The sequence below is a fragment of the Rhinatrema bivittatum genome, chromosome 1 (assembly GCF_901001135.1).
Source record: "Rhinatrema bivittatum chromosome 1, aRhiBiv1.1, whole genome shotgun sequence".
Lineage (NCBI taxonomy): Eukaryota > Metazoa > Chordata > Amphibia > Gymnophiona > Rhinatrematidae > Rhinatrema > Rhinatrema bivittatum.
Window position 1 is genome coordinate 806,219,242 of NC_042615.1, and position 21,536 is coordinate 806,240,777.

Below are 21,536 nucleotides of genomic sequence, written 5' to 3' on the forward strand. Positions count from 1 at the left end.
TCCTGTCCAGTCCAGCCCAGCCGTTGCCAGCAGGCATGGGGCTCAGTTCCCTTGGAACCTGACTCCAGTGTGCACCTGAGCTAGCGAGTATGGGCTGTGATCTCTGGCTCCACTGTGTTCCCAGTCTTTGCCAGCCAGAGGCAGGGAAGCTCGGTGTGAAACTAGAACTGGGGCACACTGCTGGCCTTCAGGCTGGCCCAGAGTTTGGCATAAAAGTATGTATTGGAAGGGCAAGGTCTGTGTAGGACTTTTCCAACAGTCAGAAAATGGGATAAATACAGACCCTCTGTTCTAAACATTTGTCCCATAGTCACAAAAGAGGAGAAAATCTTAAAGGGCAATTTTCAAAGTCATTTACCTGGGTAAATTAGCTGACAACTCTCCCCCCCCCCCCCCCCCCCCCCCTCAATCCGGCTAAAATTGCGCTCCATAGCTCACGTCCTTCCTGGTGACGGGCTGTAGGCAGAATCAGAAAATAATATGTATAGATTGTATTTTCAAAGCTCGTGCAAAAGTCAGTGCCCAAGGCAGTTCTCGAAGGGAACGTACACAAAGCACTTGCAGACTTTGCACAGAAGCGGCCAGCTTGAAAATAGTTTTGTAACTGCCCGCAGAGAGTTAAAGGCTTTTCACACCAGTTTTCAAAGGGAAAGTGCGCGCATGTGCCTCCTTTAGAGATTATCCCACCAAAGCGGCCCGCACACATTTACACCTGCTAATGCGTGCACCCAATTTTCCCGAGGGAAGACCATGCACGCACTTCTGAAAAAGCAGAAGCATCGACATAAATGCGAGCCCGCCCCCAGCTCTGCCTCCGGGAACACTTCTGCTCACTGTGATGAAAACTCCAAGCAGGCAGGCCCTGCGCATGTACTTTGTCCACATATCGGGTGCGGGGTTTTGTAAAAGCTCCGTTTTACCCAGGGAAATGGTTTGCTATTGACCTTCCATGCACACAAATCCCTAAGTCTGTTCAGACCCTATTGTATTATTGTGTACAACCACTAGATGTCATTATCAACACATTTATCTGTTGAAATCATTCTTTTTTTTTTTGCTAAACCAAATTTTTGTTCAGATGTTATCTGAGGTGTGCAAGCAGCAAGTCATACATTTTAGAACTAGTACTAGAATGGAATTTGTGCTTCGTTGGTCGTTTTTACATTTTTTTTTCAAATTAGCTTTGCAAAATCTACCTCTGCAGCCCCTTCTATTTCCTTATGTTAATCATATGTTGGTGTCCAAGATAGTTTTACAGAAATATATTATAGCACAAAATATAATCTATGTTTCAGATCTAGCCCTTACATTGAAGGGCCTTAATGCATATGCTGAGGGCATAGGCATATTAGCTTCCATTTTTTTAAATTAGGATATGTGCCCAGCATTATATAAGATTACATCTCCACAGGACCTTAAAACCTGCACAAATCTCTTCTCTCTTGCAGCATGACAGAAAATGCTGAGAATTTTCCATTTACATGGACTTTTCAGAATTCAAACATGATAAACAGCTTAAAATCATTTTGTTTTTATGTAGGTAGGTTTGGTATATTTAATTTTAAAATTCTGATCAGGAATTTACAAGGGAAGTATTGGATAATAATCTGCAAAAGCAGCATGCATTTTTCTTGTCTGGGATCATTAAGTTAAACTAACAGTTTTTACAGCTTTTGTAGATGGTTTCATAGTTTATCTGAATTTATATTAGGTTTTTAACCATTGACCCCCTTTGGTAACATAAGATCAAAAAATATGTGACTATCATGAAACAAACTTTCTCTATCAGCAAACAGGGCTGAATTAGCCATGACACGTAAGTAACGACATCAAATGGCCCCTTCTTTCTAAGCTGATAGTTTTTGCTATACTGAGCATGTGTTCAAATTCCTGTGCAGGTGTAGCCTCTTGAGCCCCCTCTGTCTGTCTTTTTTTTTTTTTTTTTTAGTCCAAGTTTTAGCATGGATGAGAACCCTATCTCTAAGAATTTTCTCTTCATTATTAAATGTTTTAACTTTTTGTTCTCACAGGACAAGCAGGATGGTAGTCCTCACATATGGGTGACATCACAGGATGGAGCCCAATCACAGAACACTTTTGTCAAAGTTTCTAGAACTTTGACTGGCACCTACTGGGCATGCCCAGGATGGCACTAACCCTGCAACCAGCAGGGGTCCCCCTTCAGTCTTCTTTTTTCCACGCAGCAGTACCCACGTGGGTTAAGGAAGAGATTCCTGACAGGAATTTTCCTCACAGAATTACTTCAAATTTTAATACCCCACAGGGGTCCCGCTCTTGAATTTTTTTTTTTAAATTTTTTGTTACTTAATTTCATTGCCTCGCAGCCTCCGAAATAGCACTTGTCAATGCAACATAAAAAAAAAAAAAGACACAGAATGTCTGGATCAAGAAGCTCATAGTGAATGGTTTCAGAGACCATATATGCATTAGAAAGATTTCCATTATGGACAAACAGGATGGTAGTCCTCACATATGGGTGGCTTATGTTCTTATGACATGTGTTATTATTATGTTAATAATTTAACTTTTATTAATGTTATTTAGCTTTTTGCTTTGTTTAAAATTATTTCATTATTGATGTTTAAATGTATTAGACTAAGGAATTTTACTTCCTGCTCATTCTGTTTCATTGTAAACCGGTTTGATATGCATTTTATGCAGGAAAATCGGTATAAAAAAACTTAAAATAAATAAATAAATGTGTCTTTGCAGTCACAGAAAGCCAGGGATAGAAAAATGGAGCTGAGTAAAACTCTAAGGAGCTGCAGTTGATCCTCATCCCTCATCAGGGCCTCTATATGCTCCCCAGGTGTAGAACTGAGCAGGAGTTTTTCTAAGAGATCTCCCCCCATCAATGGAGCAGGCAGAGACCTCAGAGTCAAACAAACCTAAAACAAACAAAACAAAAAAAATGCTTAGTGGAGCCACCAACACATCTGACGCTAAAGCATAGATCAGCACCTTCAATGCAACTGATGCATCTTCCTGTACCCCTGTCAATGCACACAGCTCCAATGCCATCAACAACTCCATTGTCGGCACACAGAGCTTCATCGAAGCTCAAAGCATCGGCATCCTAGATGCACCAAGCCCTGGAGCATGTAATACATCTAGCATTGATGACAGTAATGCTCTGAGCGTCTGATCAAACTGCTCCATCGTTGACACACCAAGCTGCGGTACTCCCAATTCTCATGTTCGCTATGGGGCAGATTTTAAAAGCCCTATGCGCAGCGAGCCTATTTTGCATAGGCCCGGTGACGCACGCAAGCCCCGGGACGCCCGTATGAAAAAAGGGGCAGGGCCATGGCCATGGGCAGAGGCCAAGGGGGTGCACACTTGTGCACCTTGCGTGCTCCGACCCCGGATTTTATAACATGCGCACGGCTGCGCACGCATAAAAAAGGCTGTCCCTGGTGAGTTAGAGAAGGATGAGCATCATGACCCATCGGATGATTCTGTTGGTTACTCGGATTCCACACTTCTGGAAAAAGGGGAAATTCTGCCTGAATAGCTAATTCAGGCAGAATTTCCCCGCCGATGCTTTGAGCTTCGATGAAGCTCTGTGTGCCGACAATGGAGTTGTTGATGGCGTTGGAGCTGTGTGCATTGACACTTCTTTCACAAGGATGAGTTGCCAGGTCTTTTAACTAAGACCCTGAAAGTGCTCGGAGTAGATGGAGTGATGCTACAGAATTACAAAAGAAAGATCCCATCTGTCCTGTTTTTTCCACTCCTGGAACCAGTGCAAGAGTTAATTGACCTTGAGTGGAATGCTCCAGAAGTGAGTTTTAAAGGTGAGCATTCCTTGGCGAGCCTGTACCCCTTGGATCTGAAGGCAAAGGAACAGTAGCGTTTCTTGAAGGTTAATGCCTTGGTGTATGCTGTCACCAAGCGAACCACCATCCCAGTCAAAGGGGGAGCAGCACTGAAGAATGCCTAAGATAGGATTGAGGCCATCCTGAAGCAGGTGTTTGAAGCAAAGGCAATTAATTTTCAAATAGCTTCTTGCTGCTGTTGGTGGCACAAGCAGGTTTTCATCTCTCTCAGGAGACTTAAGCAATGGGAGCTGATAATGGGCCAGCGATGGAACCAGGAGCTGCATTTTTAGTTGATGCGGGCTGTGAGTTGGTGCATTCAGCCACTAGAGGTGTAGCTTCCATGATAGTGGCAAGACGCCTGTTGTGGCTGCTGAACTGGTCAGTGGATATGATTTCTAAGTCAAATTTGTCAAGGTTGCTCTTTAAGGGTTCTCTCTTGTTCGGGATTGAGTTGGAGAAGATGGTGAATCGATGGAGTGTATCCAAGATTCCACAATTGCCGGAGGATAAGAAAGCAACATCTCATTCTTTTGTGGTGAGAGGTCACTCCAGGGACTTCATCTTTTTTTACCCTTACAGAGGTGTGACGAATTGAAGTCTCAACCGTTTGGAAGATCCCAGTCCATTCGACCTTAAAAGCCAAATAAGGACGCGGGCTCTGGAACTGGAGCATATCAATCTTCATAATGAAGATGCGGGGGCCCACCTACCAGTTCCAGAGACAGGCGGACATCTATCTTTCTTTTATCACAGGTTGACCCAAATCATGTCAGACCACTGAGTCCTGGATGCAATGAGAGATGGTAATGCTCTAAAATTTCTCCTCCAAACGCCTTTATGGTTTCTCCATGCAACTCGCTTGCAAAGAGTGGCAGTGGAGGCTACCTTGAGAAGACTGAGAGTCCAAGTCCCAGATCGCAGGAAAATACTGGGCAATATTCTCTTTATTCTGTCATTCCTAAGAACGAAGAGGTTTCCTTCTGACCGATCCTGGCTATGAAGGGAACCAACCAGCATTTGGCGTGACTCTCTTCAGAATGGTAACCTTATGCTCCATAATTGTGGCAGTACAGAAATCAGTTTCTTCGTTTTGCTGTTCTAGGGCACCATTATCAGTTTCAAGCCCCACTGTTCGATCTGGCTACGGTGCTCAAAATCTTCTCCAAAGCATTGGTGGTAGTAGCAGCATCTGTGCAAGATGGGCATTCTAGTTCATATCTAGATGACTGATTGATTTGAGCCAAGAGCTTGGAAGAGAGTCAATTAGCATCTCACAAAGTGATCTGCCTCCTTCTGGAGCTAGACTGGGTGGTGACCTTAGCCAAAAGCTGTTATCAGCCGATGCAGACCCTGGAATACCTTGGAGTGCAATTCAGTATGGAGCGGGGCAGACTTCCTGCCAGAAAAACACATCTGGAAGTTACTGACAAGTTCGGTACTTGAGGCTGGCCATTCATCCAACTGTATAGTCTTATTTGCAGGTCTTGGGGTCAATGGCAGTCATACTGGATGTAAAACCCTAGGTGAGGGTGCATATGCGGCCACTTCAGCGTGTGGTGCTCTCACAATGAAATCCTCAATCACAGAAGTACACGATAAGGCTCCACTTGCCAATGGAAGTTAGCAAGCAGTTGCAGTGGTGATTGCAAAAGGTCCACTTCAGGAAGGAGTGCCCTTGGAGACACTGGACTGGTTGGTGCTCACAACAGACACAAGCATCCTCAGTGGGAGAGCTCACTGTCGAGAGTTGATGGCACAAGGTTGGTCTAATGTTGAGGAATGACAATGGAACATCAATTGTTTGGAAGCCCTTTCAGTTTTCTTGGTGTGTCTATGGTTCGTCAAGCAATTAGCAGGTCAAGCAGTGAGCGTAATGTCAGGCAGTGCCATGACTGTTACCTACTTAAATCATCAGAACCAGACATTCCCAGGTGTCAGTCGAAATAGATGCTCTCATGGTTTGGGCAGAGCAATATCTTCAGGTGTTATCCGCCTCTCATGTTGCTTGGAAGTACAATGTGAGGGCCGATTTTTCTCAGCAGGCAGGCCTTAGACCTAGAAGAGTGGGAGCTGGCAGACGACTCCTTTCAACTCATAGTTTCTCGATGGGGTCAGTCATATCTGGATTTAATGGCAAGCTACAGCAATGCAAAGATGCCATGTTTCTACAGTCGCAGAAAAAATCAGAGAGCGTTGGGAATCGACGCTCTCATCCAACAGTGGCCACATAATGGGGTGTTGTATGTGTTCCCTCCCTGGCTGATGATCGGCAGGGTAATTCGGAAGATTGCAAGTCATATCAAAACCGTGCTTCTGGTGGCTCTACATTTGCCATTAAGACTGTGGTACACCAACCTCCAATGACTCCTAGTAAGCAGACCTATGAGACCTCCGGTCAAGTAGGATCTTCTGCATCAGAGGCTGATCATGCAGAAAAATCTAGGTCAGTTCTATTTTACAGTTTGGGCCTTCAGAGGGCTCGTCTGCTGAGGCGTGGGTATTAAATCACTGGTCCTGAATCCATCTGTCTACCTTAATTTTGATTTTCTTATCAGGTAAGTAGTAATTTCTCCTTTCTGAGCTCAGTACTGAGCTCAGTACTTCTGCCTCTATATCTCTATATCGCTCCATGGTGAGACCACACCTTGAATACTGTGTACAATTCTGGTTGCCGCATCTCAAAGATATAGTTGCGATGGTGAAGGTACAGAGAAGGGCAACCAAAATGATAAAGGGGATGGAACAGCTTCCCTATGAGGAAAGGCTGAAGAGATTAGGGCTGTTCAACTTGGAGAAGAGACGGCTGAGGGGGGGATATGATAGAGGTCTTTAAGATCATGAGAGGTCTTGAACGAGTAGATGTGACTCTGTTATTTTCACTTTCGAATAATAGAAGGACTAGGGGGCATTCCATGAAGTTAGCAAGTAGCACATTTAAGACTAATCGGAGAAAATTCTTTTTCACTCAACGCACAATAAAGCTCTGGAATTTGTTGCCAGAGGATGTGGTTAGTGCAGTTAGTGTAGCTGGGTTCAAAAAAGGTTTGGATAAGTTCTTGGAGGAGTCCATTAATGGCTATTAATCAATTTTACTTAGGGAATAGCCACTGCTATTCCCTAAGTAAACTACTAATTGCATCAGTAGCATGGGATCTTCTTAGTGTTTGGGTAATTGCCAGGTTCTTGTGGCCTGGTTTGGCCTCTGTTGGAAACAGGATGCTGGGCTTGATGGACCCTTGGTCTGACCCAGCATGGCAATTTCTTATATTCTTATGTTCTTAAGTGATGAGTTGTTGGCTTATAATAGTCATATCCACAGTTTGGCTTTTCTAGAGATAATGGCAGGGTGATGTCAGCGAGTCAGTTTACTCCATTTTCATCTGCTGGTGGGAGTGCGTAGCGCACCCGTGTGGATTGGCCTGCCTTCCTTAGAGGAAAGGAAATTATCAGGTAAGAAGTACCGTAATTTCACTTTATGGGATTTTTCTAAGGTCCTTTGAGAGCCACCTAATCCCCCTGTGTTTAGAAGCATGTAACCTTGGACTATGTAAGTACCTCAGAAAAAAGGTTTTGGATGTGAATTTCTGAAGGGTTCAGTAATACCTGCATGTAGATATGTTCTTGAAAAGACAAGTTAATATATAGTAGTGGTTAAAACTACATCTCTGTCCCTTCTTGATACTTTGTAATTTCAGAAAAACAAGTGCATGCTACCAGAGGATTTAAAGAACTTTTACCTCATGACAGATGGCTTCCATATGACCTGGAGTGTGAAGTTTGATGGTAAGTCTGCCTTATCTTCTCCCTCACTACTTGGTCTTTTTCACTTCCCTGTTGGGTTCATTAAGGCTGAGTTTTGTTATTCGGTGCCCTTTCTGCTTATCAAATTTGTTAAAATTGCAGTTTATAGCAGAATATCACTAGTGTAGGTTTCCTTCACAGCAGCTGATTCCAGCCTGTTATAGCCAAGGTTTCTTACAGAGAAGGACCTGATTGTGCACTCACTTTCCAAGCCATATGTGGGATCCTACAGTACTTTTAAAAGACATTCATAGTCCGATTGGCTTTGGCAAACAGGAGTCACAATAACTATCTCCTATCATTAAAGGGTATTTATGGCCGCTGTTCAGTGTGCTTTCAAACTCTTAATCAAAGGATCTGAGGAATGCAGGAGATCCAGCCAAATCTATACTTTCTATCACCAAACTTCCACATTTGCCCACAAATAGCCACCCACCTAGATATGTCCCTTTCATTTGCCTCCCTGAATAGATTAACTCCAGCTCAGAGCAGGAAGAAGTCCAGCTAGCCTCATGTTTATCCTGTTACCTGTACTTTTTCTTTGCTTTTCTTTTCCTCCTTTAAAATATAATGGAAGCTGCCCTGTGCCACACTATCTCCTACTCCAGGGGTTCCCAACCTTTCAGGGAACACGGACCTCTTTCCATTTTCAAAAGGTTTCACGGACCCCCACACACTTCTCTCGAATTTTTGCATGCCGTAGCAAAAGAAATAATGATCTGCATGCACTCCAGAATCATTGATAATGTGAAAACCTTGATCTAAACTGAATATGTAGGAAAGGCAATTTCCAAAGCTCTTTAAAAGTTGCCTTCCTAATTGAAGGTTGAGGTCGTTTCACCTTCCAAACCAGCTGCAATGGGGAAAAGGAAGCCAGTTTAAAAAAAAGCTCCAGGTTGGCAACTTGACGTGATCTGGCAGAAAATCAGCACCGGCACCTGCAGACCTGCAAGCTAATTTTTAACGGGAAACTGCCCATGGAGTTTCTTTTTGAAAATTTAGGCTGGCGGGGGAAAGCCAGTACTCGTGTTCCTGAATAATTTTCAGCTGCTTTGAAGCACAAAGATCTCAAATTAAATCCCTGCATGTATTCCACCCCTCCCCCTTTTTGCTGTTCACAGTATAGGTACTTTTACCCTCCGTGGCGGGGAGTAACAATTTTCAAATGGCCTTTTTTTACATGGGTAACAGTGTTTACCCTCATAAAGTTTTTAAACTTTTAACCTGCTTTTCTTTTAAACTTTAATATTTTCTTTTATGATTCTTACAAACATATACAGAAAATAATAGTCACTAATTTAGATTTTAGAAAAGGCAAAATAATTGCCTGCTTTGCAAAGGGAAGAAGGCTAATGAGATCCCCATGTCTGTCTGCGTATCATGCCTGGCTGTTGTCTCGTCCTCCCTCCTCCTTGATTCCTGGCAGTCATCTTTCCCTTCTTCCCTCCTGGTCCATGGTGATCCTCTATCCCTCTCTCTCTCGCTCTACCTCGGTCCACCCTGATCTCCAGGGATCCTCTCCTCCTCTCCTCCTCTCCCCTGGTACACTGCCATCCATTCTCACTCCCCTTAACCAGGTCAATCACGGGTTCCTGTCTCCCTCTTTACCCTGCCTGCCTTTCTTTATTCCGATCTCATTGCTTCTCCCCTCTCTTTCCCCAGTCCCATTCCCTCCTTTCTTCCTTTGAGCCAGTCTACTCCTTTTTCTGGTGCCGCTCTCCTCTCTCTGGCCAGTGGCAGGAGTGGGGAAATGTTTCTCACCGGCGAGATAGCTCCGCTCTCTTCTGCTTTCCTCAGTGTGCAGCCGAGGCTGTAAAGGTTCTGACAGCCGCCATCGGCCCCGCTCTTCCCCATGTCCTCACAAGTGGGGGGGATTATGATTCTCGGGAGCTGTAATCTGTCCTTCCATTCTACACCTTCTCTAAACATGCAGCAGTGCGGTTTGAGACATCTGAATGCAAACAGCCCCTTTTTGTCCTTCCCGCTCCTGGTCTGCAGCAAAGTGGGATGAAGTTTCCAGGGCCATCCTAGGCCCCATTCTCACACTCCTGGCCTGCGGCAACACCTCAGCTAATCACAAGTAGCAGCAGCAGCCTGCTCCTTGCGGACCAGGATGGGAACCTCTGTCCTCCTCCATCCGATTCCACTGAAATTGAATCAGGAAAAAGATGGGGGGTTTTCCCATTGTTGTTTCTTTCATTTGTATTCCATTTTTCAGCCCTTCAAAGCAAATTACATTCAGGTACCGTAGATGTTTCCCTGTCCCCAGAGGACTTACAGTCTAAGGGAAACATTTATTCTGCCATGGTATTTTACCGTGGAAGGGGGAAAAATACCACGGCTCATGGAAAAACACCATGAGGGGAATTCCCACAATATTTTTCCCCCTCTGTGGTAAAAAAAAAAACTGTAGTGGCTTCCTATGGAAATTTTTTTTTTTCCACACAAACAAATCCACGGGGAGAGAAGAAAAATCTCGTGCTATGGTGGCCCCCTTCACCCGGGGGTGCCATCTTCTTGAAGGTCCAAGAGGGTTCTGAAGACCCAGCCCCCAAATGTGTGTTACCCCCTTCCCCCTAGGAAGTCTGGCGAGACCCCCGCCCACTCCCCTGCTGCATGAAGAGGAAGCCCAGCATTCAACAGTTAAAAAAAGAAAAATAGAACTAGAAATAAAAAGCTATTTATTTGTATTTATTTATTAATTTTTATATTCCAGTGTTTCATGAGAACATATCAAATCAGTTTACATTAGTTAAATATTCATTTAGAAATATTTGCATTTCAAAAATGAAAAGAGGAAAATACAAAGTTTCATAAGGCCTCCCCTCCTCCCCCACCCACCCAAAGTCCTCTTTTCAAAATTGGGCAATCCCTCCCATTCCTAATCACCTACCTGATCCAGGGTCCTCTCCCCACCTCCCCACACCCCAGCCATACCTGGATTCCCTGGCTCCTGGCCAGCCATTTTCCCCGAAGGGCGCCAGCCGGCCTTTGCCCCATCACATGATAGGGGCAAAGGCCAGTGAATGTTATTTAGAAAGATGGTGAGAGCCAGCCCAGAGCCTAGGGGGACGTTCCGGGCTCCAGTAGACTATCGGGATCGAAAAGATACCCCAGGAGGGGGAGAGGTCAAGTGGGTGAGGAGTCTCTGGCGCTATTCGGGTGACTGAAGGCTTGTGGGGTAGCTTTGATAGGTGGCTGATGGCCAGAAGGACATGATACTGATGGGGGGGGGGGGGTAAGGCTGGGGGTGGCTGATACTGATGGGGAAAAGCTTTGTGGTTAATGGGGTGGTGTGAGGACAGGGGGAGGGGCCGTTGCCATAGACTTTGGCACTTTTTTTTTTATTTTTAACATTGAGCCCTGGCGGCCCACCTCTAGAGATGGCAGGGGTGGGAGAGTGGCTGGGTAGAGGTCTTATGAGACCCCTAAGAACAAGAAATTGCCATTACCGGGTCAAACCGATGGTCCATCAAGCCCAGCATCCTGTTTCCAACAGTGGCCAGTCCCCTGGGGGGAGGGTTAGCACACTTGGGGGAGGGTGTCTATTTTGGGCTGGTTTGGCCCTTTTTAAGGAGCAGCCCTGGAGCATCGGGATGCACGTTAACATCCTGATGCTGCAGGGGGAAATTAATTACAACTCCAGAGATGTAGCTAACTTTCCAGGAAATAACATGGCTTGTGTTTTCTGGCAAGCCACAATTATTTTATTTACATGCATTTAGGAATGTAAAAGCTGTTTTGCATTCCTATGCAAGGCAGTTCATTTAAATACCCACGTTATTTTTTGAAAAATAATGCAAGGTATTTAAAATAACACGTCAGTATCACCAAAGTAGTCATTCATCACACCTTACTAAATGACCCCCTAAGTTTGTACATGAGGCACTGGAGGGTAAGGTCCAAGGTCACAAGGAGCAGCAGTGGGATTTGAATTTTGGTTTCCCTGGTTTTGTAGTCTGCTGCTCCAACCACTAGGCTACTCGTATGTGGAGCAGTTTCTCGTTGCTTTTAAGAGAGCACTGTCATGGCTGCAGCACTTATATCTGTTGAAAAAAGAAATTGACAAGAACCGCGCAAGTATCTGAACGCACTGTGCACACATGTCCCCCACACTCCATTTCATACGTCATTCCTGCTATCACCCTCACAAGCATATTCTATTAGGACCGACCCTGTACATATGCATGCACACATGCCCTAAACCTGGGAGACCCTAAATAGCAACTATTTATTTATTTTTTTATTTATTTGTTGATTTTTATATACCGGCATTCGTCGGGACATCATGCCGGTTTACATTGTAACAAACACTAAACACCAGAGAATGGAATAAATGCAGTGTTTTCTCCCTCTTCATGAGAAGGAATTGGATGGGAATGCAAGTGCTGGGCTGTGGGGAGTGGAGCCAGCGCCTCCTGCTGCTGCTCCCGGAAGTAAAGCGTGAGCAGGAATGGGTGAAACTAAAAGAGAAATAAGACTCACGTGGGATGGCTCTCAAACAGGTCAGAAGCAGCAAAGAAGGCGGCACAAATAATTATACTCCCAATAACCATTTTTATTAAGTTCAGTTTGTATTAAGTTTTGCTGCCTCTTCTTTTTCGCAAACTTTAGTTTTGCTAATTGTGGATGTGATGTTAGGTCATGTGTTTAACAAACTCAAAGGTATTCAAAAAAGCAATCCAAAAATCAAAATGGAAACAATCTGAGTCTTTCACACACAAATTCCAATCTATGGATAGCACCCCTGCAATATCTCAATATTTTCCAGCATCATCTAGGAGCAGAATCCATAATACAATTTCAAGCTCTCGAATATTGCAACAGCCAATTCAAGGCTTCTGCATTCTTAAAAAGAAAAAAATCCTCATTGGCTTGCCATTTAGATAGCCAATCTTCTAACAAAGACACCACTGTGAATCAGTGTTGGGCCTGGAAGTAATGTTGAGGTATAAAAGCTAGCCAGAGCGCTGCTTCATGACAAGTAACATTACTAGATAATGTTTTTCAGTGTACTTATGTGCTCATTCAAAAAAGTTACCTGCTCGCCCATTGCCTCAGTACACACTTCTTGCCCTCTTTTTGAATATGATCAAACATATAAAGCCTGAGTCATCAGGTGAGGATAATCTTTTTGGATGAGACAGAGAATCTGTATAGTGCATGGGGTTAACGCCCTGCCATCCATCCCTACTGGGGATATGAAACTGTTTGGACACTGAATAAACCTGTAAGATTAAACCTTCCATTAAAAACCAAATCTTAGAGGTCTATATTCAGCTGCCGCGCAACTGTGCTAGTTAGCTGGATAAACTAGTGCTGTATATTAAGCATTGCAGCCACGCCGCTGAATATACCTGACTATCTTAAAGTTAGCCCACTAACTTTAAGACAGCCCTATGGCCTGCCCAGAGCTGGCCGGATAATTCAACTGGCTAACTCTGAATATCAAGTTAGCCAATTACTTATCCAGCCAACTCTATTCCTCCTTGATCTACCCCTGAGTTATCCTGCTAACTCACTTATCTGCCTAAATGGCACCTGCGGGACCATAGCTAGATATTCAGCGGTGCCACTTAGCTGGATAAGCTCCATTTTGCATATCGGCTTCTTAATGTTTTAGTAATTTTTCATTTTAAGAGTGTATATTGCTATGTGAGGCAACAGCTCAAAATATACAACTTTCAAGTTAACTAAACTGAAATGCTGCCTTTAACAGGTGAAGACAATAACAGTCTTGCTGCTTTTGGTTGCAGATTATTCCATCCAGCTAGGTTCAATGGTGATAAACAGCATCTCAAAACTGAATCGACTTGGGTCATCTTCTATGTACAGCCTGCCTAATGCGCCCAGCCTTGCCGACCTGGATGATGACATAGAAGAACAAGGTATGGTTCTTTGATTACAATAAACATTGTAGGGATCAAAGCCTATTTTGTTTCCAGAATAGACTTACATTGAGAGTCACTTCACCTGACTTTGCTAGAGCCACTGTCAATAGTCCCAGCCCTGTCTGTAATCTCCTGCTGATGCTTCTCCAGAGTTGATGAAGTTCTCGCCAATGGAATCCGCTCCTAAAAAGCGCCTCTGCAGCAGATGGCTCCACACCCTGGCTCCGTTCTGACTCCAGGATGCTGCCCCCTCACTAAGCCAAGATGCCTGGGATGGTGGAAGGAGTTCCAGACTTGAATCCTGATCAGGCAGTGGCTATTGAGACCACACTGCTCACTAACCAATTCACCTCCCCAACTAGGATGAAGCATGAAGTATTCCATTGGCCCTAACATTTCAGGCATTGGGGGGGGGGGGGAAAGGTTAAGCTTCCTTTTCCTCTTCACGATTGAAAAGATCAGAGCTAAAACTGCAGGCAAAAGGAGAAAACCCCAAGACATGCTCAAGTAAGTCATAGCTCAAAATTCAGCATCTACGTGTCAGATGCAATCTTGCCTCCTGATTTTAATAAAAATCTTATGATTATTAAAGACAGAAGAAACTCAAGAATCATTTGTTGTCTCTCTTTATAAAAACGTGATGGTTCTATATTGTAACCATTGTGATGAAACAGGGCTTTCACACAGGCAGATGCAATCTGAAGATGGAGGACAGTGAGATATCTAGAAGACAGAGCTTTAAATGGGAAACACTGCCTTAAGGCAAAAAGAAAAAGTAAATAGGAGTTGGCTAGAAGATTATAAAGCCAGAAGGAGCAGGAAGCACAGGATTGCTGAGAAATGCATTTTTGCGATCTTTGGCAGAGAACCAATTAGGATGAAAGTATCAGCCCCAGAAAGGTATACTCATACTGGGGAGCCACACCTAAAGCTAATTACAAAGCTGCTACATGGAGTCAGTGTGTCTTAAGAGAGAGAGAGAGATCACTGCCTTTGAGCCAGGAGTGAGGGCTCACCCAGATCCTTCGGTTAGAGATTTTGAATTTGCAAAGGTATAGTTGAGAAAAAGGTTCTATATGGTCCTAGAGAATCAGGCTGGCCTACAGGTGACTACCGATGTATCTTACTGAGGTTGGTCCTGGTGTCTCAGGACAAAACTGAAAGTTAAGTGTAACATGAACACTGATGAATAGAATAAAGTTGCTTTTTATTACAAGTGGCTGACTCTGAACTGTGTATTCAAGAGAACTGTCAGTAAGTTGTGCAGGGGCCCCGGCAGCAACCTGTGACACTATGGGGCAGATTTTCAAAGGGTTACGCGCGTAAGATATGCCTCGGGCAGGCATAACTTGTAAAATAAAGGTGGGGGGGGAATTAGTTAGGGCTGGGGGGTGGGTTAGATAGGGGAAGGGTGGAGAAGGTGGGGGGACCGGAAGGCAAGTTCCCTCCGATGCTGCTCCGATTTTGGAGCAGCCTCGGAGGGAACGGAGGATGGCTGTGCGGCTCGGCGCACGCAGGCTGCCGATTTTGCGCAGCCTTGCACGCGCCAACCCAGTATTTTATAACATGCGTGCGGCAGCGCACGCATGTTATAAAATCGGGAGTAGATTTGTTCGCACCGGGTTGCACGAAGAAATCTACTCCCGCGCGTACCTTTTAAAATCTACCCCTATATGTATTGTAATATAAAAGAGAATGGAACAGGATGAGCAAACATGACCACAGTGTGGCAATAGAGAAAACCAGTTAAATATGATATTTTCGGAAATATTTGGATTAAAGTAGTTGCTGTTTAGGGAAGTTCTTTGCTCACCTATGGATCTGTTGTCAGCTCAATGCTGTGAACACTACCATAATGAAAGTTTAGATATTGTGTATTCCTTACCCAAAACAATAATATCTAGATGTCTTATTAATAAACACTTGACTGTACATAACTTTCAATAGTATATGGCACTTCTGTAGTATTTTCTATCCCAAAGGGATGCAAAGCATTTTCCCCAGACAACCATCTCCAGGAATCAGGAGGGGAGCAAGCTCAGGTAATGGATCCTCCCGAGCCGCCCAATGAAGATTTGCTGACCCACCCTCGGGAGCAGGAGATAGGAAGAAGCCTCTCTCTCTTCTATCAGAGGTGGGTCAAGATCACATCGGATCAATGAGTCCTGGAGGTGATACGAGATGGATATGCACTGGAGTTTCACAGTATTTCTTGGGACGTGTTCATGGTCTCTCCCTGCAGAAGAAGCAGGCAGTGGAGGTTATATTGGCAAGGCTTCTCAGTGTGAGGGCTGTGATTCCACTGCCCATGTCTCAAAAAAGTAAGGGGCGATATTCAATTTTTTTCATTGTGCCCAATCAAGAGGTATCCTTTCTTCCCATCCTGGGTTTCAAGGGTGTCAACCTTCATTGGCGGGTGATGCATTTTCTCATGGAAACCTTGTGCTCGGTGATAATGACCATATAGTCGGGGGAATTTCTGACCTCTTTGGACCTGTCCGAAGCGTATCTTCACATTCCATTTGCCTGGAACATCAACGCTTTCTGCATTTCGCAGTTCTGGGACGCATTTCGCAGTTTTGGGCACTGCTTTTGGTCTGGCCACCGCTCCCAGGACCTTTTCCAAGGTAATGGTGGTAGTTGTGGCAGAATTGAGAAAGAATGGGAAATTAGTACACCCATATTTGGATGACTAGCTGATTCGAGCCAAGTCGCTGGAGGAGAGCTGCCTAATCACCCGCTAGGTGATCTCCCTGTTGCAGGAGCTCCGCTAGGTTGTCGTTGGAATATCTTGGGATTTGGTTCGACATGAAGCAGGGCAAATTTTTCCTGCTGGAAGCTCGTATTTAGAAGTTAATAGCACAGCTACGTGTTTTGATGAACACTCTGCACCAGACTGTATGGTTCTACCTGCAGGTACTTGACATAATGGCAGCAACCCTGGAAGTGGTACCATGGGTGAGAGCGCATATGTGTCCTCTTCAGCGTTCCCTGTTGTTTTGGTGGAACCCGCAATCTCTGAACTATTTGATTCAGCTCCATCTGCCAATGGAGGTCTCCGCTTGACTGCAGTGGTGGCTGCAGCCAGATCATCTAAGGAAGGGAATATCCCTATCACCACCGGACTTGCTAGTACTGAAAACAGATGCAAGCCTCCATGGTTGGGGAGCTCATTGTCAGAAGCTGACAGCGCAAGGGCACTGGGATGCATCAATCGTTCGGAAGCCAGGGCAGACCGGCTTGCATGTTCGACAACAGACTGATAGGTCGAGCAGTCTGGATAATGTCGGACAACGCAACAACTGTGGCTTACATAAATCGGCAGGGTGGAAACAAAAGCCAACAAGTGTCGCAGGAGATAGATCAACTTATGGAATGGACCAAACTACATCTCCAGATGATCTCAGCCTCATGTATAGCAGGAAAAGACAATATAAGAGCAGATATTCTCAGCAGAAAAAGTCTGGACCCAGGAGAATGGATGCTATCAAATGAGGAATTTTACCTGATTCTGGATCACTGGGATCTCCTGTTTCTAGACTTGCTGGTGACATCACACAGTGCAAAAGTTCCTCACTTCTTCAGTCGCAGGAGAGATCTGAAGTGTTTTGGCATCGATGCCCTTGTGCAGTAGAGACTGGAAGGCAAGCTTCTATATGCCTTTCTCCCTTGGCCCATGTTGGGCAGAGTGATTCAGAGGATCAAGATGGTGCTTCTGGTGACACCAGATTGGCCCAGGAAGCCATGGTATGCAGATCTGTGGAAGCTCCTGGTGGACTCTCCTTTCCAATTACTGGTCCACAGGGATTTGCTGCAGCAGGGACCTTTTCTTCATGAAGATCCAAAATGATTTTGTCTTACGGTATGGCCCTTGAGATGGTACAGTTGATGAAGCTTTGATACTCCATTGCTGTGATTTCCACCTTGCTTTGAGCGTGGAAGTTCTCATTTCCTTAGCCTATCTTCGGGTTTGGCCAGTGTTTGAGGCTTGGTGTGAGGGACAAGGGGTTCATCCTCATTCGGTTAAGATCCCTCTCATTTTGGATTTTTTTGCAGGATGGGTTGATTAAGGGTTTGGCCCTTAATTCCTTGAAGGTACAAGTGGCAGCCCTTGCCTGTTTCCAAGGTCAGGTGAATGGTGAACCCTTGTCAGCACATCCGGATGTGGCCCGGTTCTTAAAAGGGGTGAAGCATCTTCATCCTCCTTTGCAGTTGCTGGTGCTCTGGTGGAGTCTTAATCTGGTTCTGTATTTTCTGGTGGGTCCCACCTTTCAACCATTGCGTAGCCTTTCCTTGAGGTTACTTACCCTAAAGACAGTGTTTAGTGTGGCAGTTTGTTCTGCGCTTAGAGTTTCCGAATTGCAGGCCTCGTCTTGTCAGGAACCATTTCTGCAAGTGACTTCGAGGGTGGTACAGCTGTGAACTGTTCCATCCTTTTTGCCAAAGGTGGTCTCAGATTTTCACTTGATTCAATCAACACTGGACAGAGAGAGATGTGGATAAATATCACTTGTTACATACCTTGGATGTCAAGAAGGATATTATAAGGTATTTGGAGGTTTCTAAAACTCTCAGGAAGACCGACTGGCTGTTTATACTTCACGGTGGAAGTAAACAGGGTGAGCCAGCCTTGTGGGCTACAATAGTCTGCTGGATTAAGGAGGTTATCACAGTCGCATATGTGGATGCTAAACAGCCGTTGCCTAGTCAGGTTAGGGCTCATTCCACTAGGGCTCAGGCAGTGCCATGGGCATAGATTAGATTAGATTGTTGTCTCCCATCGAGCCCAGGATTTGCAGGCCCAGGAGGATGCAGCCTTCGTGCATGTGATGTTGATCGTAGCACAGGCAGCCTCCCGCCCTGTTCGGGAGTAGCTTTGGTACATCCCACTGGTGTGGATTAACCTGTCTGAATGCTAAGAGAAGAGAAATTACTTCTTACCTGTGAATTTCCTTTTCTTTAATGAAGACAGGTTAATCCACTTTCCTGCCCTTGGCTTCCGGATGGTGGTGATATTGTCTTCCTGTGTGGCTGCGTTTCCGGGGATTATTGTTAAGTGTCAGATCCAGTCCCTAGATTAGTGATATTACACTCCTTGTCTGAACTCAGTGTTTTCCTATTAACTAAGTGTTTGTATGGTTGTCTGTTAATTAGGTTCGTGTATTGTTTACTTGTCTGTAGTTGGCTTTTGCAGAAAATACTGGCAGGCTGATGTCTGTGCAGGGATATATATGGCAGCTTTGCTCAGTCTCCATCTACTGGTAGAGGTGTGTAACCCACTGGTGTGGATTAAACTGTCTTCATTAAAGAAAAGGAAATTATCAGATAAGTAGCAATGTCTTCTTATGCACGTAAAAGTAGCATATATCGTAGCAAGTTTCAAAAGCCCATTTACATGTGTAAATATCTTTTGACAGTTTAGCCCCATGGAGTGAATTTTCTAAGGAATTGTCAAAGGCTCATTTACACACACACACAAAACCTTATGAAAACTACCTTCTAAGCAATTTTTTTCTATTTAGGTCAAAAGCTAAGGAGTAACAGCTGACATTATTTTCGAGCTGAGTATTTTAATGGAGGAAGAATAGCTCCTGAAAATGTTATGAGCCAAGCACGCTTTATGGCGCTTCTCCATGGGCACAAGACAAGAACACTTAGATTTTGTAGAAAGTATAATTTTTTATTGAGCAATATAAGTATTCTTGGGAGATGCTGGATGCCTGTTCTCTGACAAACTGACCACCAGCATCTCGTTTGTATACATGAACTGATCCTTCTTTTATAAGTAAAATACAATACAGTACTAGGTCAGAAATTCTGAAGTTGCGTGACCACCTGGAGTATCATTTACATAGGTTGTCATGTCAACAGCATGATAGAATATCCCTAAATTACCCTGACCAGTTCTCCAAGTTGGGGCCCATTTACCATCACTCTTTAAATAGTCCTTTGTTCTGTTAAAATCTTGCTGTTCAGAGCAGTCGTTACATCTTAGGCCGTGTTTACAGATGCCCCTGTTACCCATGTCCCCGTAACCAACCTTCTAACCGTTGCCTTCTGCTCTTGTGACCCTATAATTAGGCATCACAAATTGTCGCCAGCTTCAACTGCTGTCCAGATGTCCTTGGAATTCCTCCAGGTCAGGCTCAGTAGGGCATTTAAAGTTCACATAGCCAGAAAGGCTAAGTTAGCAGAGGATTCTGGGTCAGTTGCAGTCTCCATGTTGGTCTCAAGCTCAGGCACACATATCAAAAAGGACAGCTAATTTCAGACACAGAAGTCCTGCTTGGCAGTGGCATTAGATATTTTTAGTTCTATGGCTGTAAAGTGATAACCACTGCTCTCCAATTATTCTATTGCACCTTACTGCTTTCCTTTCCATACTTATGTATGACATTAGAGCCTGCTCGTTTCGGCGGGGGTGGGAGAGAGTTTACCCAGATTCCTTGTAGGCCCTGCCTCACTTCCTTAACTTTTCTATAACTGTACTTATTTTATGGGCTCAAATGTTAATGGGGATGAAGCAGCTTTTCTTGCAATACTTGCTTTTATTACCTAGCAGCGTTTCTGAAGAAATGCTGCTTCAGTTGCCCTCTTTTGACTGCTTTCTAAGAACAAATTCTCACCATGATAAAGCCGATGTAAAGTGTGGTCAAGAACTTAAATAAAATCCTGAAACAATCTGATGACTTTAGATCCAGTAGTAATTGCTGCCCCGTGCCTAATATCTATTACAGTGTCGTGCCTAATATCTATTACAGAGAGAGAGAAGCCTCACTTTGACTCTCGGAATCTGATCTTTGAATTGGATTCCTGCAATGGATATGGCAAAGTTTGTCTTGTCTACAAAGTCTCCAAGGCAGGTAAGATGGTGACAGCTTCTGCATTAGTAATAGTTCATCAAAATGGGAAAAAATACCCAATAGTTCCTGAATATTGATTTGATAACTTGAGAAAAACATCCTGTATACAGCTCATCCCTGTTAGGTGGAGAATTTTTTTGGCTTCATGTGCTCTTTGGAGAAGGAACTTATTGTGCCTGAATACTAATAGTTCTGTAAGCCGGCTCGAGCATGATTTAGAAGCGCTGGCTAAAAACTAAATAAAAAATTATAGTCTGAGTGCTTGAGTCCCATTCTTGGAGCAGGGTGATTATGCTTTCCGCAGACTGTCTAATTTTATAAATTACTGAAACAGATACATCTACTGGAGAGAGACTGTCTTTTATTTATTTAAATAATCTTATATTCTGCTGCCTCCAAGATTTTTGATCCATAATCCAAAATGACAGGATCAATCCCAATGTTTTGGGGATTTCTTTTAGTAGCCCACTTCTTTTTTGCATCCTGATCTATGATCAAATTTAGTTTTCAATAGACTTTTGAGATTGAAACCAAGTCCCTTGAAAATACCTGGGCCAGACCACCCCTCCACCTTTGACTTTTGGTCGATATGATCCAAAACTCAGCCTATCTATGACATCCACTCCTTTTTATGGGAGGAGAGGAGAATAATGTTATTTCAAGATTTTAAATTGTGGTGTGGTAAGCTGTAGATTCAGAGGGGGGAAAAAAGGCCATACCTCTCTTTGTAATTGGATTGTTTTCTTTTTTTGGGATCTAGGTGTATTATTACCTGATACAGAGATCTGGTTCTTGGACCGAGCCCTGTACTGGCATTTTATAACTGACACGTTCACTGCCTACTATCGACTCCTGATCACTCATCTGGGGCTCCCACAGTGGCAGTACACCTTCACCAGCTATGGAGTCAGCCCCCAAACCAAGGTAGGATTGTTAGCTATTTCATATTACAGTATCCACATTTATAATTGGCACAAATTTGCATCTTATTTCAAATGAACTCCAGTACTCATCACTTATGAAAGTTTAATATTATATTTGCATGAGGTACCCTAACTTGTGCAGTCCAATTTGCTAATGACTATTCAGATTTCGAATAATGTTCCATTTTCTGTATCTGATAATGTGCAGTGCTGCTT

General features: G+C 44.1%; 1 protein-coding gene across 2 annotated transcripts in view; it reads left to right on the forward strand.

Moving 5' to 3' along the window:
• The window catches only part of TPGS2 (tubulin polyglutamylase complex subunit 2), a 67,646-nt gene that overhangs the window by 28,995 nt on the left and 17,115 nt on the right, over positions 1-21,536 (forward strand). For both annotated transcript variants that reach the window (XM_029581097.1, XM_029581107.1), the window contains exons 3-6: positions 7,538-7,625; positions 13,400-13,531; positions 20,296-20,397; positions 21,158-21,321. In XM_029581097.1, the coding sequence (XP_029436957.1) occupies positions 7,538-7,625; positions 13,400-13,531; positions 20,296-20,397; positions 21,158-21,321 (486 nt within the window). The remainder of the gene's footprint in view (positions 1-7,537; positions 7,626-13,399; positions 13,532-20,295; positions 20,398-21,157; positions 21,322-21,536) is intronic.